Below are 19679 nucleotides of genomic sequence, written 5' to 3'. Positions count from 1 at the left end.
GGCTTTCTAAAATGCTTCAATTATAGGTATGAGCCACCATGCCCAGCCTGTGAATATTATTGATTTATTTTTGCTTTCATTTTACTATTCTCCATTTTATGTACTTTAAAATATCTTTACTGACTTTGTTTGATATATTATTTAGAAATATATTTAAATATATATGTTTGATGTATTCTTTTAGTAAAACAATATGGTTTTAAGTAAATGTTTATTGCTTTTTCATAGGATGAATCTTGAAGAAGAATTAGATGAACTTAAAGTACATATATCTATTGATAAGGCAGCAATAGAAGAACTGAATAGATGTGTGGCAGAGAGAAGAGAAGGTAAATTTTCGGAAAATAAATACTTAACAGGAATTTTAAAATTGTCTAATTCTTGATGTTTTAGTTTCAATTTCTTTTAAGAATCTTACTCTTTTTATTTCTTTTCCAATACTTTATTCATTGATAACTCACTAACATTTTCATCCTGAGAAAATTAAATAAATAGAACATCTAAAAGTTAGCTTTATAATTTATTAAAAAATCTAGGGGAGAAGGTACAGCAAGATGGCCAAATAGAAGACTTTACCCTGTGGGAACTCCAAATTTAAGAACTATCTACACACACAAAAAAACACATACATAAGAATCAGAAATCAGGTGAGCACTCACAGTACCTGGTTTTAACTTCAAATGGCTGAAAGAGGCACTGAAGAGGGTAGGAAAGACAGTCTTAAATTACCAATGCCACCCTTCCCCGATCTCCTGACAGTGGCTATGTGACACGGAGAGAGAATTGTGCACTTAGGGGAGGGAGAATGCAGTGACTGTTGGGCTTTGCGTTGAACTCGGTCTTGCCCTGTCATAGCAGAGAGCAAAACCAGCCGAATGCATCTGATACCTGCCCACAGAAAGAGCATTTAGACCAGACCTGTCCAGAGGACAGTCACCCATCCCATTGGTTGGAACCTGAGTTCTGGCAAGCCTCGTCACCACAGGACTCTGGGGCTCTATATAAACTTAAAAGACTGTCTAGGCCACAATGACTTCAACTCCTAGGCAAGCCCTAGTGCTGAGTTGGGCTCAGAGCCAGTGGACTTGGGTGGCATGTGACCTACTGAGACACCAGCCAGGGTAGCTCATGGGGTATTTGTGCCACTGCTCTCCCAACCCTTGGCAGCACAGCTCATGGCTCTGAAAGGAACCCCTTCTGTCTGCTTGTGGAGGAGAGAAGAAAGAGTAAAGAGGTCTTTGTCTTGCATCTTGGACACCAGCTCAGCCATAGTAGGATAGGGCACTAGTTAGATTTATGAGACCCTTATTCTAGGTCCTAGCTCCTGGATGACATTTCCAGACACATCCTGGGCTAGAAGTGAACCTGGTGCCTTCAAGGCAACGATGCAGTCCTGGCAGGATCTATCACCTACTGACTGAAGAGCCCTTGGGCCCTGAATAACCAGCAGCAATACCCAGATGGTAGACTGTGGGTCTTGGCTGAATCTCTGAGATGTGCTGGATTCAGGTGAAACCCAGTGCATCCCCAGCTGTGGTGGCTGTGGTGAGAAACACCTGCATGAGAAAAGCAGAGGGAAAAGTAAAGGGTAATTTTTCTTGCACCTTAGGTACCAGCTCATCCACAATGAGGTGGAACACCAAGCAGCTTGTGGGGTCATTGATTCCAGGCCTTGGCTCTTTGTTGGCATTTCTAGACCTGCCCTGGGCCAGAGGGAAGCCCATTGTCCTGAAAGGTGAGTCCCAGGCCTGGCAGCATTTGCAACAAGCTGACTGAAGAGCCCTTGGGCTTTAAGGAACATTGGCAGTGGCCTGGTAGTACTCCCTGTAGGACTGTGGTGGTGGTGACCACAGGCAGAGACTCCTTTGCCTGTGGGAAGGGAAGGGAAGAGTGGGAAGGACTGTGTCTGGTGGTTTGAGTGCCAGGTCAGCTGCAGTGGACTAGAACACCAGGTGGATTTCTAAGGTTTTTTACTTTACTCCCTGGCTCCTAGATGGCCACCCAGGGCTGGAGGGATCCTGTTCTCTCTGGACCACCCAGGGCTGGAGGGATCCTGCTACCCTGAAGGGAATGACACAAGTCTGACTGGCTTCACAGTCTGCTCTTTGCAGAGCCCTAGGGCCTTGAGCAAACATAGGTGGTAGCCAGATAGTGGTTACAGTGGGCCTTGGGTGAGACTCAGGGATATACTGGTGTCAATTCTGACCCCCAGCATAGTCCCAATGGTGGTGGCCACAGGGGTGCATTTGTCACTCCATCCGCAGCTCTAGAAGGCTCAGCAAAGAGAGATAGACTCTTTGTTTGGGAGAAAGGAAAGAAAACAAGGGTCTCTGCCTGGTAATCCAGAGAATTCTTCAGGATCTTATCCAAGACTGCCCAGGCAGTAGTTCTAGAAGTCGGCAAGAACCCCAGTGTTACTGGGCTTGGGGTGCCCACAAATGCAGATGTGGACTAGATCATAACACCCAAGTCCTTTCAAATAACCTGGAAGTCTTGGACTGAATCAATCCTATTGCCTTAGCATCTTTGTACGCATCTTCTCAAGAAGGTTGAGTACAAACAAGTCCAGACTGCAAAGACAAAAATAAATATCTAACCTTTGTATTCCCAGACACCAGAAAACATCCACAAGGATCAATACTATCCAAGTGATAGATTACGCTTTGTGTCCCCACCCCAGACTCATCTTGAATTATAATCCCCATAATCTCCACATGTCAAAAGAGAGACCAGGTGGAGGTAATTGAATCATGGGGGTGGTTTCCCCCATGCTGCTCTCATGATAGTGAGTGAGTTCTCATGAAATCTGATGGTTTTGTAGGGGGCTTTTTCCCCGTTCGCTTGGCACTTCTCCTTCCTGCTGCCTTGTGAAGAAGGTGCCTTGCTTCCCCTTCACCTTCCACCATGATTATTAGTTTCCAGAGGCCTCCCCAGCCATGCTGAGCTGTGAGTCAATTAAATCTCTTTCCTTTATTACTCAGTCTTGAGCAGTTCCTTATAGAAGTATGGAAACAGGATAATACACCAAGAAAACATGACTTCATCAAACAAACTAAATAAGGCACCTGGGATCAATACTGTAGAAACAGATATGTAGCCTTTCAGACAGAGAATTCCAAATAACTGTTTTGAGGAAACTCAAAGAAATTCAAGATAACATGGAGAAGGATTTCAGAACTCTATCAGAGATATTTAACAAAGTGATTGAAAAAATAAAGAATCAAGCAGAAATTCTGGAATGAAAAATGCATTGGAGTCACCTCAAAGCAGAATTGATCAAGTGGAAGAAGGAATTAGTGAGCTTGAAGACAGGCTCTTTGAAAATACATAGTCAGGGCGGGTGTGGTGGCTCATGTCTGTAATCCCAGCACTTTAGGAGGCTGAGGTAGGAGGATCACCTAATGTCAGGAATTCGAGACGAGCCTGGCCAATATGGTGGAACCCTGTCTCTACTAAAAATACAAACATTAGCCAGGCATGGTGGCACATGGTTGTGATCCCAGCTACTTGGGAGGCTGAGGCAGGGGAATCTCTTGACCCCGGGATGCAGAGGTTGCTGTGAATCGAGATCGCGCCACTGCACTCCAGCCTGGTGACAAAGTGAGACTCCATCTCGAGAAAAAAAAAAGAAAATACACAGAGGAGACAAAAGAATAAAAAACAATGAAGCATGCCTACAAGATTAATAAAATAGCCTCAAAAGGGAAAATCTAGGAGTTATTGGCCTTAAGAGGAGTTAGTGAAAAAGACAGGAGTACAAAGTTTATTCAAAGGGAAAATAACAGAGAACTTTTCAAACCTAGCAAAAGATAACAATATTCAACTATGAGAAAGTTGCAGAACACCAAGCAGGTTTAACCCAAGAAAGACAACCTGAAGGCATTTAACAAACTCCCAAGGATCAAGGGTAAAGAAAGGATCCTAAAAGCAGCAAGAGAAAAGAAACAAATAACATACAATGGAGCTTCAATATGCTGGCAGCAGACTTTTCAGTAGAAACTTTAGAGGCTAGGAGATAGTGGCATGACATACTTAAAGTGCTGAAGGAAAAAACAACAAACTTTTGCCCTGGAATAATATATCCTGCAAAAATATCCTTCAAACATGGAGGAGAAATGCTTTGACAGACAAATAAAAGCTGGAGATTTCATCAACATCATACCTATCCTACAAGAAGTCATAAATGGAGTACTTAAATCAGAAAAAGGATATTAATGAGTAATAAATCATCTGAAGGTACAAAAGTCATTGGCAATATAAGTACACAGAATGACATACAATATTGTAATACCATAACAATGGTATACAAACTACTCTTAAGTAGAAAGACTTAAAGATGAGCCAATCAAAAAATAACTACAAAAACTTTTCAAGACATAGTATAATAAGATATAAACAACAGAAAGTTAAAAAGAGGCTGGACAAAGTTATATAATTTTTATCAGTTTTCTTTTTGCTTATTTGTTTATGCAAGCAGTGTTGTTAATCCAGTTAAAATAATGGGTTATAAGATAGTATTTGCGACATTCATTGTAACCTCAAATCAAAAACCATACAGTGGCTACACAAAAAATAAAAAGGAAGAAATAAAATTTTCCTTTTATTTTAGGAGAAAAGGTAAGAGAAAATTACCTTCACTACAAGGAAAACAAGAAGGAATGAAGGAAGGAAAAGAAGACCACAAAATAACCAGGAAACCAATAACAAAATGGCAGGAGTGAGTTCTTACTTTTTGGTAATCACATTGAATGTGAATGGACTAAACTCTGTAATCAAAATACATAGAGTAGCTAAAAGGAGGTAAAAATCAGAGCCACTCTCTGTTGTATACAAGAAATGCTTCATCTATAAAGAGACATATAGACTGAAAATAAACAAATAGAAAAAGATACTCCATGCCAGTACAAACCAAAGAAGAGCAGGAGTAGCTATACTTGTATCAGACCAAACAGATTTCAAGCAAAAACTGTAAGAGACAAAGGTCATTATATAATGATAAAGGTGTCAATTTAGTAAGAGGATATCACAGTTGTAAATATATATTCACCCAACACTGTAGTACCCAGATATATAAAGCAAATATTATTAGAGCTAAAGAGAAATATAGACCTTAATTCAATGATAGCTGGAGGCTTTAGTATCCCACTTTCAGCACTGGACAGGTCTTCCAGACAGAAAATCAACAAAGAAACATTAGAATTAATTTGTACTGTAGACCAAATGGAGCTAATATTTACAGAACATTTCATCCAATGGCTGCAGAATACACATTCTTCTCCCCAGCACCTGGATCATTCTCGAGGATAGACAGTGTGTTAGGCCACAAAACAAGTCTTAAAACATTCAAAAAAATTGAAATAATATCAAGCATCTTCCCTGACAACAATGGAATAGCACTAGTAATCAATAACATTAAAAATTTTGGAAGCTCTGCAGACATATGGAAATTAAACAGTGTGCTCCTGAATGACCCGTGTGTCAATGAAGAAATTAAGGAGGAAATTTAAAAATTTATTGAAACAAATGATAATGGAAGCACAACATACTGGAACCTATGGGATACAGCAAAAGCAATACTAAGAGGGAAGTTTATAGCTTTAAATGCCTACATCAAAGAAGAAGAAAAAATTCAAATAATGATGCATCTTGAAAAGCTAGAAAAGCTAGAGCTAATCAAACCCAAAATTAGTAAAAGAAAAGAGATAATAAAGATCAGAGCAGAGATAAATAAAATTAAAATGAATAAAACAATATGAAAAAATCATTAAAACAAAAAGTTGATTTATCAAAAAGCTAACCAAAATTTACAAACCTTTAACCAGACTAAGAAAAAGAGAACACAAATAAATATCAGATGTGGAAAAGCAGACATTACAACAGATACTGCAGAAATTTAAAGCATTGTTAGTGGCTGCTATTACCAACTATATGCCAAATACATATCAGCTATATGCCAATAAATTGGAAAATCTAGAAGAAATGGATAAATTCTTATACACATACAACCTACTAAGATTATTGAACCGTGAAGAAATCCCAAACCTGTACAGAACGATAATAAGTAAAGAGATTGATGCCATAATACAGAGTCTCCCAGCAAAGAAACAACCAGGACCTGGTGACTTCACTGCTGAACTCTACCAGACATTTAAAGAAGAACTAATTCCAATCCTACTCAAACTATTCCAAAAGGTAGAAGAGGAGGAATACTTTCAAACTCATTCTACAAGGCCAGTATTACCTTGATACCAAAACCAGACAAAGACACATCAAAAAAAGGAAACTATAGTTCAATATCCCTGATGAACATTGATGCAAAAAAACCTCTGCAAGATACTAGCAAGCTGAATTCAACAACACATTAAAAAATCAGTTATCATGACCAATTGGGATTTATCCAAGGGTTGCAAGGATGGTTCAACATTTGGACATTAATCAATGTGATACATATTATCAACAGAATGAAGGACAGAAACCATAGGATCATTTTACTTAGTCCTGAAAAAGCATTCAGTAAAATTCAACATTCTTTCATGAGAAAATCTCTCCAAAAACTGGTTTTATTGGAACAAACATACATCAGGATAATAAAAGGCATATAGGACAGAGCTATCACTGGCATCCTAATGAATCAGGAAAAACTGAAAGCTTTTCCTTTAAGATATGGAACATGACCATGATGCCTACTTTCACCACTGTTATTCAACATAGTACTGGATGTCCTAGTTAGGGCAGTCACACAAGAGAAAGAAAGAAAGGGCATCCAAATTAGAAAGAAGTTAAATTATCTTTTATTTGCCAATGATATGATTTTGTATTTGGAAAAACTTAAGATTCCATAAAAAAACTATTAGACAGGATGAACAAATTCAGTAAAGTTGGATGATACAAAATCAACATACAAAAATCAGTATCATTTCTGTATGCCAACAGCAAACAATCTGAAAAAGAAATCAAGAAAGCTAATTCCATTTACAGCAGCTACACCTAAAATTCAGTACCTAGGATTTAACCAGAGAAGTGAAGAATCTTCCTACAATAAAAGCTTTAGAATATTGATGGAAGAAATTGAAGGGGACACACAAAAAATGGAAAGACATCCCCTCTTAATGGATTGTAAAAACCAATATTGTTAAAATGACCATATTACCTAAAGCAATCTACAGATTTAATGCAAGCACTATAAAAATACCAATGACATTCTTCACAGAAATAGAAAAAACAATCCTAAAATTTATATAGAATAAAAGAGACCCAGAATAGCCAAAGCTATTGTAAGCAAAAAGAACAAAACTAGAGGAATCACATTTCTTAAATTAAATTGTACTATAAAGCTACAGTAACTAAAACAGCATGAAAATTGACACATAGACCAATGGAACCTAACAGACAACCCAGAAATATATTCATACCTCTATATAAACTAATTGTTGACAGAGTTGCCAAGAACATACATTGGGAAAAGGACAGTCTCTTCAATAAATACTGCTGGGAAAACTAGATATTCATGTGCATAAGAATGAAACTAGTCCCCTCTCACTTGCCATATACAAAAATCAAACACAATGGATTAAACACTTAAATCTCAGACCTCAAACTATGAAACTACTAAAAGAAAACATTGGGGAAAGTCTCCAAGATGTTGGACTGAGCAAGGATCTTTTGAGTAATATCCTACAAGCACAGGCAACCAAAGAGAAATGGACACATGGGATTACATCAAGCTAAAAAGCTTCTGGACAGCAAGGGAACAATCAACAAATCAAAGAGACAACCCACAGAGTGGGAGACAATATTTGCAAACTACCCATCTAACAAGGGATTAATAACCAGAATATATAAGCAGCTAAACACTACTCTGTAGGAAAAAATTTAATAATCCAATTAAAAAATGGGCCAAAGCTATGAGTAGACATTTCTCAAAGGAAGACATACCATTTGCAAATAGATATATGAAAATGCTCAACATTATTGATCATTAGAGAATACAAATCAAAACTAAAATGAAATATCTCATCCCAGCCTGAATGGCTCTTATCCACAAGACAGGCAATAACAAATGCTGGGGAAGATGTGGGTAAAAAAGGAACTCTCAAACATTGTTGGTAGGAATGTAAATTAGTACAACTACTATGGAGAACAGTTTGGAATTGACTCAAACAATTAGAAATAGGCTGGGTGCAGTGGCTTATACCTATAATCCCACACTTTGGGAGGCTGAGGTGGGTGGATTATTTGAGGTCAGGAGTTTGAGACCAGCCTGGCCAACATGGTGAAACTCCATCTCTCCTAAAAATACAAAATGAGAAGGGTGAGGTGGCACACACACCTGTAATCCCAGTTACTTGGGAGGCTGAGACAATAGAATCGCTTGAACCAGGAGTTGGAGGTTGCAGTGAGCCGAGATTGCGCCACTGCACTCCAGCCTGGGTGACAGAAGTGAGACTCCATTTCAGGAAAAAAAAAAAAATGGAAGTAGAGCTGTGATATGATCTAGCTATCACACTGCTAGGTATATACCCAAAGGAAAGGAAATCAGTATATTGAAGAGATATCTGCATTCCCATGTTTATTGCAGCATTATTCATAATAGCCAAAATTTGGAAGCAACTCAAATGTTCATCAACAGACGAATGGATAAAACGAATGTGGTACATACACACAATGGTGTACTATTCAGCCATAAAAGAATTGAAATCTTGTCATTTGCAACAACATGGATGAAATTGAAGGTCATTGTGTTAAGTGAAATAAGCCAGGTACAGAAAGACAGACTTCACATGTTCTTACTTATTGGTGGGAGCTAAAAATTAAAACAATTGAACTCATGGAGCTAGAGAGTAGAAGGATGGTCACCAGAGCCTGGGAAGGGTAGTTGGAGGAAGTGGGAATAATTAATGGATTACAAAAAAAAAGTTGGAAAGAACAAGTAAGACCTGGTGTTTGCTAGCATGACAGGGTGACTGTATTAAAAAATAATTTAATTGTTGGATGGTTTGTAATGTAAAAGTTAAGTGCTTGAGGTGATGGATGCCCCATTTACCTTGATATGATTATTATGCATTGCCTGTGTGTATCACATGTCATCTACCCTATAGATACATCTACTGTGTACCCACACACAAAAATTCTAGAGATTATTTTATAAGGATAAATGATACTCATTTTTATTATTCATTGATAAAGTTTTCCTAGTTTTGTTTGTTTACAGTTTTGTAGGTACTATAGCATTATGCTCAATATCAATAATTTGTTAACATTTTGGTTAGGCATTACATTTTTTGGGAAATTATTTAGCTCTCATCTTTTTTCCTGGAATCAAAATCTTAGAGTTAGAAGGAAACTTGGAGATCTTCAGATCTGCAACCTCCCTGACAGCTAGCCTAAATATGACCAGTAACGGGGAATGTCTCACTGCTCAAATTGCAAGAGGATTATCTCTTTATTAAAGCCAAGATAACTATATTTCGTATATAACTTCAGTACCTCATTAGAAAAATTAAAGGTTGATATGACAGTATTTTTTGTTGTTTAACCTGCTACATTCTAACCACTGTACTTTTAGGTTTTGACAATTTATACTTAATAATTAGTTTTCATATACCCTTCACTTGGCTTTTGTCCCAGTTACTCTTGTTGCTCCAATTGCTCACACTCAGGTTACTGGTGACTTGTTAAGGCCAATATTTGAACCCCTCAATTTAACACCTTTAATTTTCATCATCTTTCAAGCTTATCTCTTTATCAGCTTCTGAATCACATTGTCTCATTTTATGTCCTGCTCCTTGCTGTTATCTTCCTGTTTCTTTCAGTGGAACATTTTTTCATTTACTTCTTAATAATTAGGGTTTGCTAAGACTTTATCCTTGGTTTACTTTTCAAAATTAATGACTTCATGGTTTTTTGAAAAATTATACATACATTCGAGCAGTAAGAAAGAATAAAAAGAAGAAAGCAAAGAAAAAACTAGTTCACAACATATTAGAGAGAAAAATTTTTAATATTATCATATAACCATCTCCTTTTTTTCGTTTTCTTTTATAAATTTTTTTTTTTTTTTTTTTTTTTGAGACGGATTCTCACTCTGTCCCCGAGGCTGGAGTGCAGTGGCGCAATCTCGGCTCACTGCATGCTCTGCCTCCCGGGTTCACGCCATTCTCCTGCCTCAGCCTCCCAAGTAGCTGGGACTGCAGGCGTCTGCCACCTCGCCCGACCAATTTTTTGTATTTTTAGTAGAGACGGGGTTTCACCATGTTAGCCAGGATGGTCTTGATCTCCTGACCTCGTAATCCGCCCACCTCGGCCTCCCAAGTGCTGGGATTACAGGCGTGAGCCAACGCACCTGGCCATAACCATCTCTTAATGGCCAGATACGGAGAAGGCTAGATGGGTAGACTAATTATATAAAAAGAGTGTCATATTTTTGAAAAAGAGATTTACATTTATTTTATTTATTTGGAGCCAACTAAATGAAGAGAAACAGAAGTAAAGGTAAATGAGCTGTTAAACTTTAAATAAATATTTTCTCTGCTTCAAAAGAATTAATTTCTTTAAGATTAAAAAAAGATTACAAAAAGAAATTAACACCTTGCTATGCAAGATGGAAAACCCAGCATTTTTACAAAACTTTTTTGTAAAAGTTTTTTGTTTCCTCCACATCTTGAGTTTTGTTCATTAAATTTCTTTTTAAAAATTTTACCAGTCTATAACTTTATATATTACAAGAATAATTTCCTCACCTTTAAAGTCTTGTCTCTCTATATAACGAATTCGGTACTCATCACATTTTTAAAAGCCATGGCTTTTCTATTTATGAATTCTTTATTTTCATGTGTTTCTTGGTTAGCCAGATAAAATTCAAAGTATTACCAGGGGCGGTGGCTCACGTCTGTAATCCTAGCACTTTGCAGGCCGCAGCAGGTGGATCCCCTGAGGTCAGGAGTTCGAGACCAGCCTGGCCAACATGGCAAAACTCTCTACTAAAAATACAAAAATTAGCTGGGCGTAGTGGTGCGTGCCTGTAATCCCAGCTACCTGGCGGGCTGAGACAGGATAATTCCTTGAACCCAGGGGGCAGAGGTTGCAGTGAGCCAAGATTGTGTCATTGCACTGCAACCTGGGCGCCACTTCATTCCAGCCTGGGTGAAAGAGCAAGACTCTGTATCAAAAAAAAAAAAAAAAAAAAAAGCGCATTTTAGAAAGGGAAGAAAAAAAGCCCAATTTTTAAAAAACCATATATTTTTGAATATAATTCACAACAGGGATTAAATGGGCTGGGTATAATTTTATTGGGTTATACCTTTTTTTCCTCGGAACTTTCTAGATGTTACTCATTTATAGAATCGGTGGTTGCTGTGAGGATGTGTTACAGAGAGGTGTCTGAATTCCCCAACCTCCCCTGTATCACCCCCTGCTGTGGATGTGACTTGCCTTCGCTAAGTGGATGCCTGAAAATTTACTTTTTTCAACTTGATATTCAAAAACTTAAATAGAATATGTCAATATAATTTGTTCTAGATCACATTTTCCTGAAATACCTATGCATTTATTATTTGTCAATTAAAATATTACTTTGTTCCAAGGATTTCTCTTTTGCATATATTTTTTCATACTTTTCTATTCCATTTTTTATACTCTAAATCAAGGAAGTTGTCTTTATGTTAGATTATTTTTTGTCTGGCCTTCATATCTATTTTCTTAACAATTCTTTAATCTTTTGTCCTTTTCTTCTGTATTCAGTTTATTTCAAGACTTTCCTTCATCAGTAATTCAGTTTTTAGCCGGTTTATCTTTCTTTTGTTCTTTTTTTGAGACGGAGTCTTGCTCTGTCACCAGGCTGGAATGCGGTGGCACAATCTTGGCTCATTGCAACCTCCGACTCCCTGGTTCAAGCAATTCTCCTGCCTCAGTCTCCCACGTAGCTAGGATTACAGGCATACACCACCATGCCAAGCTAATTTTTGTGTTTTTTTAGTAGAGATGGGGTTTTACCATGTTGGCCAGGATGGTCTCGGTCTCCTGATCTTGTGATCCATCTGCCTTGACCTCCCAAAGTGCTGGGATTACGGGTGGGAGCCACCGCGCCTGGCCTTCTTTTGTTCTTTCTTACATTTCTATTTAATCTGTAATAATGTTCTTTGTTATTGTTGTTGTTTTCAATTTATTGTCTCAATTCTTCAAATTCTTATTTTATTTTATTTTTGGATGTTTTATTATTTCTTTTCTGAGCTTGTATTTTATTAAATTCAGGTTTTTGGTAAGTTCTTTTCTTCCTTTGTGGCTTTTCTTTTTCAATTTGGATTCAAAATCTGTATTTTGTTAAATGTACACTTTGCTCCACCAACTCCAGAGTGTTTTCTATTGTAGAAGGGGTGACCCAGGGTTTCAGATTGTTGTCTGGCTTCAGCAGAGAGTGTTGAATCTAACCAGGCCTGGTAGTTTTCAGTGTTTTTTTCTGAGAACCATTTCTGCTGCTCTTCATTCCTTTCTGTAGATCCATATTTCCATCTGGTGTTATCTTCTTTCTGCCTGAAGGACTTCCTTTAATATTTCTTAAGAGTGCACATCTGCTGGTAGTGAAATTCTTTCAGCTGTCATACACCTGAAAAATATCCCTATTTTTCTTCATTTTGAAAGGTATTTTCAATAAGTATAGAATGCTACATTGACAGATTTTTTTTTTCTTTAGCAGTTAATTACTCCACTATCTTCTGGTGTGAATTGTTTCTGATAAGAATTCTGCTGTCATTCTTACTGTGTTCACGTTAGTATAATGTGCCCCCCTTTTTTCCCCTCGGCTAGTCAGAGCATAAACTACCACTGCACCTGTATGAGCTTTGCAGTTTGTTTCCTTTAAGTTTTCTCTAATCCTTTTGGATTTTTTTTTTTCTCTTAAACTTGGGTAGTTTCCTTAAATGCATGTGCTGATTAGTACTTGGCTGAAGACTTAAGGTTCTCAGGTCTGTATATCTTCAGAGCTCTTCCTGTATCTGAGTAGATCTCTCCTCTACGACACTTTGCCCTGCAAACTCTAGCTCCCTTGACCTCCCTGGAACCCAGGGTATGTCCCCTTAATTTAGGAAGATTACTGGACTCCATTTAGGTTTCCTGTTTCTGTGCTGTAGCTTGGAAGCTCTCTGTAAGCAGTAAGCTGGGGTAATCATAGAACTCACCTTATTTGTTGCCCTCTCTCAGGGATGATATTGTCTGATGCCCAATATCTGAAAACCATTTTTCATACATTTTGTATGAAACTACATTTTGTAGTTTTTAGTTGCTCCACATAGAAGGGAAAATCTGGTCCCTCTAACTTTTCTTTTTATTGAACATGTTTTCTCTGGATTAAATCCCAAAACTTTTTCCATGTTCCAAATGTATATTTCCTATTTTCTGACACCTGTTTCCTTCTGGCTGCTTTTACAAGTATCTTAAAAGTTTTTTTTTTTTTTTTTTTTTGAGACGGAGTCTTGCTCTGTCACCCAGGCTGGAGTGCAGTGGCGCGATCTCGGCTCACTGCAAGCTCCGCCTCCCGGGTTCATGCCATTCTCCTGCCTCAGCGTCTCCGAGTAGCTAAGACTACAGGCGCCCACCACCACGCCCGGCTAATTTTTTTGTATTTTTAGTAGAGAGGGGTTTCACCGTGGTGTCGATCTCCTGACCTCGTGATCCGCCCGCCTCGGCCTCCCAAAGTGCTGGGATTACAAGCGTGAGCCACCGCGCCCGGCCAACAAGTATCTTAAAAGTTAAGCATGTCATCCAAAAAAACTCATTGCCTTTTCCCTCAAATGAATTCAGTCTCCTCTAGGCTTCCCAAATGAATACCTTAAGCCCCTACCATGTTAAATTTCTCTTTACTGAAAATTGCAATTTATAGTATAATGGGTCTTGAATACAATCCCACAATACCTCTGTCAAGAGCTTAGCTGAACTGGAGAGAGCCGAAATGCCAGATGTATAAATAGTTGCTCTAAGAGAACAAACCAAAATGAAAGTTACAGCCACCTTTAATTAATTACTGAGATAGTTTAAGCAAGAGGCTAAAGGGGAGAAAGTGCCAGCTCTCCATATTTTATTTTCCCCCGTTGGTCGAGTGGATCAACATAGAAATGAGGGTTGTCTCATTGCCAGTGGATCCTCAAACAAAAGTTTCTTGCCATTTGATAGACCTGAGGCATGGTGGGAGGGTGTGGGAGGATGGTTGGGAGAGGAAAAGTATAAAGTCAGAATGAGGACAAATATCTTCATGTCTACTGCCTCCTCCCAGTCTCCTAAGGAAGTTTCTGCAGAGACACCTAAGCAAGCCTCAGCCAAAGGCCCCCAATAAAAATGCCTCCATATCGAGACACCTATGGTAGAGATACAGATACATGTGTAACAGTGTGATTGGCCAGGGAAACTAGTGTCCTTGACCAGGGGAACCTGTGTCCTTGAGTGTAACGCCCTTCAGAGACTGCAGTCCATTGAGGTACAACAAATCTGGTTGGGGAGGGCAGCTTTCCCCCATGAGGTGCACCAGGTAAAACCTTTGTAATTACCTATGGCCAAGCCTGACAAATCACATGTAAGGTTTGGCCAGGAGCTAGATTCCTCAGTCTTTACTGAGTCACAAGTGCATGAATATGTTCACAAAACCATTTCTTACCATGTTCATCATTGAAAGTTGAGGGCTTGTGTATCAGACAATGCAAGAAACAAGCAAATGGGGAAACTCATTCATAAACAGTAACAAGCATTTATTTATTGAATATAGGTCTGCGTGTTGGCTGAAACAGCTCTTACTGCTGCAGCTTTTCTCGTCCAGCTCTGTTTCAGGCTGCAAGTGAAGTCCACTTCTGCTCCATGTGTCTGATTCTTGAACACAATGCAACAAGTGTAAACATGAAGAGCTTCTTTTGCCTATGTTTGGAACTGGCACACTGTAACCTCCACCCAAGATTTCTTTGGCTAAAGCAAGTCTTCTTATTAAATACAGCCAACAACAATTCATACTGTCAGTGTTAGTTTCTGTGGAGGATTGGGGGAGTATTTTTAGGCCTTTACCCAGAGTCTACTAGGCCTTGCATTATTCCTTTCAGAAATTATTAGCAACAGACATGACAGCCAAATCCTGAGCCATGTTTTAATGTCAACATCTGAGATTTGGCCTTTATGCTGCCAATGATTTAGTGTCCACTCCTTTGATATGGTGACAAACAATTTCATTTTCCAACTCTAAAAGTACTGGAACTTAAACACTTCCCGTATTTTAATGGCCAGTGCCTTTCTGAGCTCGGATCTTTCTTAGAGTAGCTAGTCAAGTGCAGCCAGCAATAACCAAACTCATAGTATCAGCGTTCTGCACTGACACCTCCTCACTCAGTATAAAATTTATTAAGTTATTAGGTACATTTTTTGCCTTCCAGGTTATGCCAGGTGGCAGTTTTCCAAATGTTTTGTAACTACATAACATGGGTCACCATTTTCTCAGTATCCTGTAACATATATTTTGCCACCCACCACCCAGTCCCAAAATCAGTGCCACATAATTTAGTCTTTAATCATAGCAGCACTCCACTTAAAATTACCAATTTCTGTATCCCATCAGCTTTTGCTGCAGAATAAACAACCACAAAGTCTCACTAGCATGCAGTAATAAACATTTATTTCTTGCTCATGAGTCTATCAGCTGGGATAACTGTGCTGCAGGCTGCAGGTCTGTTGGTTGGCTGGAGTGCTTCGCCTTGAGGCAATATTGGATTTAGGTCTGCTCCGTATTTCTTAATCCCAGTACCAGGCTGAAGAGGCAGTGACTACCTGAACATGTTCTTTTCAAGGTGGATGTTGGAAATTTCCAAGGACTGATCAGAAGCATACAATTTCTTGAGTTCTAGGCTCATAACAAGTATGCTGTCATTTATACCCATGTTTCCCTAGTCCAAGCAAATCACATGGCCAAACTCAACATTAATGGAGCAGGGATCTGTACTGCATCCATGAAGGTATCCATGAAAGGAGTAAGCATTTGCTGAGTGATAATCTACCATAGTATGATATAAAATCATAAGCCAGTGAGCAAAAGTATGCTGGAGCCGTTAGTATATGTTGCGAGCATATGGCTTTCTAGACAGTCTGACCCAATCCAGAAATAAAGCATCTAGAATGGAGTAAATGGATTGCAAATTTCAGATTGTCCTTATTAAATATTAATTTAAAAAAGCACAGACTCTCATAATAGCTGGGCAGCGTACAATTTAAGTTCCAGATTTCTGGCAAGTAACTCAAGTTTACTTACTATTAAGAATAGATTGTGTTGGATACATACCAAAAAGAACATGACCAAAAAAATCAAGCCTTGGTAAATGGTCATCCTATGTTAACTTAGAGCCAAATCAAGGGAACATCTTGGGGACAAAAGGGAAAACCTTTTAGGCATATTCAGGTTTTCTCCAATAAAGTCAAAAACTTTTCAACAACAATAAAAATGTTAAAATATTTACTTCTTGGAATGATTAATATTAACTAATTCTTTGTGACCATAATTTAATGCACAGTCATTAATCTATTGAGCATATACCTAGTACCCAAACATTTAAAACAAAAATTGTTCTAAAACCCATGCAGTATATTTTATAAATAAAGGAAGGTCAGACTGCAGTTTCGTTTTATACTACTTATAATTGCTATCCAATCTAGCATAAGGGCATTCCTTCCAGCCCTATTCTTGGTGTGTTAATATTTCTGGTCTTATTCTCTTATTTAGTGACTTCCTGCTAATAACAAAATAAAACCCAAATTCGTTTATCCCACTGAAAATTAGCCCCTGCCTACCTCATTAGCCTTATCTTTCATATGTTTAGCATTATTTTTTCCTCCCTGGAACTGAAAAATCAGCAAAATAAAACCCCAAAAAGTGCTTTACTGTTTAATACCTCTGGGCCAGTGTACACAGTACTGTATTCCTTTCTTGTTGGTTCCATGTAGAAAAGACCTCCTCATCTTTAACAATAGAACTGGGGTGTGACCTCCTATCTAAAGTCTTTTTCTGTTCTCTTTTTTTGTACCCTCAACATATATATATATATAAAATATTATATAAAACATATGCATTGCATGTATATGTATATACACACACAAATATATCTATATAAATGATTTACACACAGTTTTTGGTTGCTTCTGTTATGCTTAAAGTCATGCTTCTTTGTAGTTGTTACCAACATGGCACTGTGGCTCACACTGTAATCCCAAGATTTTGAGAGGCTGAGGCAGGTGAATCGTTTGAATCCAGGAATTCGAGACCAGCCTGGGCAACCCTGTCTCTACCAAAAAAAAAAAAAAAAAGTTGGGTGTGGTGGCACACACGTGTACTCCCAGCTACTTGGGGCGCTGAGGCTGGAGGATCACTTGAGCCCTGGAGGCGGAGGTTACAGTGAGCCGAGATCGTGCCACTGCACTCCAACCTGGGTAATACAGCAGGACCCTGTTTTTAAAAAAAAAAAATGGGAATTTTAAAATTAAAAAAATTATTTTTAAAACAAGCCAAAGGAATATTAGGAATATAGAGAAATATTAAAGTAAATTGAAACAAAAGTTAATTGCAAGAAGTAATTCGTAACATGAAATTTTGCTTTTTTTTTTTTTTTTTGAGGTGGAGCTTTGTTCTGTCACCTAGTCTGGAGTGCAGTGGCGCGATCTTGGCCCACTGCAAGCTCTGCCTCCTGGGTTCACGCCATTCTCCTGCCTCAGCCTCCCGAGTAGCTGGGACTACAGGTGCCCGCCACCATGGCCAGCCAATTTTTTTGTATTTTTAGTAGAGATGGGGTTTCACCGTGTTAGCCAGGATGGTCTCGATCTCCTGACCTCGTGATCCGCCTGTCTCGGCCTCCTAAAGTACTGGGATTACAGGCGTGAGCCACCTTGCCTGGCCCGTAACATGAAATTTGTATGAAATCAGAAGCACAATTACAATGTTAAACTTCACAAAGCTAATTCATTTAAATATAAAGATCGAAATTAAAATATAATGAAGCACTTGGAAGTAGAAAATAAACAGTCTAAAATATTTTAAAAGTATGGGCTTAAGGAATAGCATAAAATAAAAAGAGGGTGTTACACATGGCTTTCAAGCTAGCTAGAGGAATTAAAGACAGCATGTTCAAATTCCCCTGATTCATCCAGCGAGCTAATAGGATCGAGTCCATCAAGTCCCCAGCTTAAAGACATTTTATTTTTAAGGCAAGGAAGCCTATTTATTGGGTGTAATTTACAATAAATAAAATGAAAAAAAAAAAACTACTTATCCTTCCGTTTTCTTACCTCTTGTCCTAGAAAGGTAACTTCCTTTTTAGAATATTTGTGGCTGGTAACAAAAATGGGCTACTTGTCTTTGAACTTTCACTGATTGAATAGATTCTTCCCAGGCCTCCTGCCCAGGTAAACTCAAAGGGGATGGTCTAGGTCTCCAGAAACAGGTGCCAAGTATAACAGTCATATCAAATGATTGAAATTCTCTCCTACTCATCAGAAACAGGATTTATTTCTTGCCATTTCATTCATCAGAAATGGGACTTCAGTTTTCATTGTCTTATGGTTACTTCTCAGAGGAGATGGGTTCTAATTATAGTTGGCTGATCTGACTTTATTTTGCCTAAGACAACAATTTTTAATTAACACAAAAACCAAAAACTTTTTCATGGCAGGTCTTGCTGATTATTGCCTATTTATCCCCAATTCACTTATCTGAAACAGTGTTCAGAGTTATTTTTACTCATAGTACTTCTGACACCAATTATATAGGTTTTTTTCTTCCACCCAACAACTGACTCATTGCTTCTCCAAACTCCAATTGGGCAATTCAGTTCAATTCTAGCTACTTAGAATTAGTGCTGACCCTACAGATTAAGGACTGTGTTCCACAGGACTGCCCCCATTTCAGATCCCAGTCACAAGTCCCAGGTTTCCACCTGTATTTCTGACCAACTGAGTTTAAATTGGGGGTTCCCAGGAGCCCTTCCTCATATTTGTTAATTTGCTAGAATGGCTCAAAAAAGTTTTCCATTTACTATTGCTTGTTTATTATAAAGGATACAACTCAGGAACAGCCAAATAGATGAGTTGCATAGTTCATGGTATGGAGGAAGAAACAGGAAGCTTTCATGTCCTTTCTGAGCATGCCACCTTCAGCACCTCAATGTGTTTACCAACTTGGAATTTCTCCAAACTCCACAGTTTTTTATGGAGCTTCCACTAAGTAGCCATCATTGATTCAATCATTGGCCATTGGTGATTGAATTCAGTCTCCATTTCCTCTCCCCTCTGCAGAGGCCTGGTGGTGGGGTTGGATGTTAAAACCATCTAATTACATGGTTGCCTCCTCTTGCAGCCAGTCCTCGTCTTGAACATATCTAGGGTCTCACCAGGAATCATCTTATTAAGCATAAACTCTGGTATGGTTGAAAGGAGCTTGTTATGCTTTGCTTGTAATAACAAAGGATGATCCTATTACTCAAGAAATTCCAAAGGTTTTAGAAACTATGTTTCAGGAATTGGGGACAAAATCCAAATACGGTGGGCCCTCTGTATCCACGGGTTCCACATCCCTGGATTCAACCAACTGCAGATCAAAAATATTTGAAAAAAAATTGTGTCTGTATTGAACATGTATAGACTTTTTATCTTGTTATTCCCTAAACAATATAACA

The 19679-nt window shown here is 38.4% G+C and overlaps 1 protein-coding gene across 3 annotated transcripts in view; it reads left to right on the top strand.

The window, feature by feature from the left end:
- CNTLN (centlein) overlaps positions 1-19679 on the top strand; it is a 370084-nt gene that overhangs the window by 232042 nt on the left and 118363 nt on the right. For all 3 annotated transcript variants that reach the window (XM_058431391.1, XM_058431390.1, XM_058431389.1), the window contains one exon: positions 229-329. In XM_058431391.1, the coding sequence (XP_058287374.1) occupies positions 229-329 (101 nt within the window). The remainder of the gene's footprint in view (positions 1-228; positions 330-19679) is intronic.

This window comes from Hylobates moloch, unplaced genomic scaffold, assembly GCF_009828535.3.
Source record: "Hylobates moloch isolate HMO894 unplaced genomic scaffold, HMol_V3 SCAFFOLD_19, whole genome shotgun sequence".
Taxonomy (NCBI): domain Eukaryota; kingdom Metazoa; phylum Chordata; class Mammalia; order Primates; family Hylobatidae; genus Hylobates; species Hylobates moloch.
The sequence above is the reverse complement of the archived record's forward strand: the minus strand, read 5'-3'. Positions and strand labels throughout refer to the sequence as shown.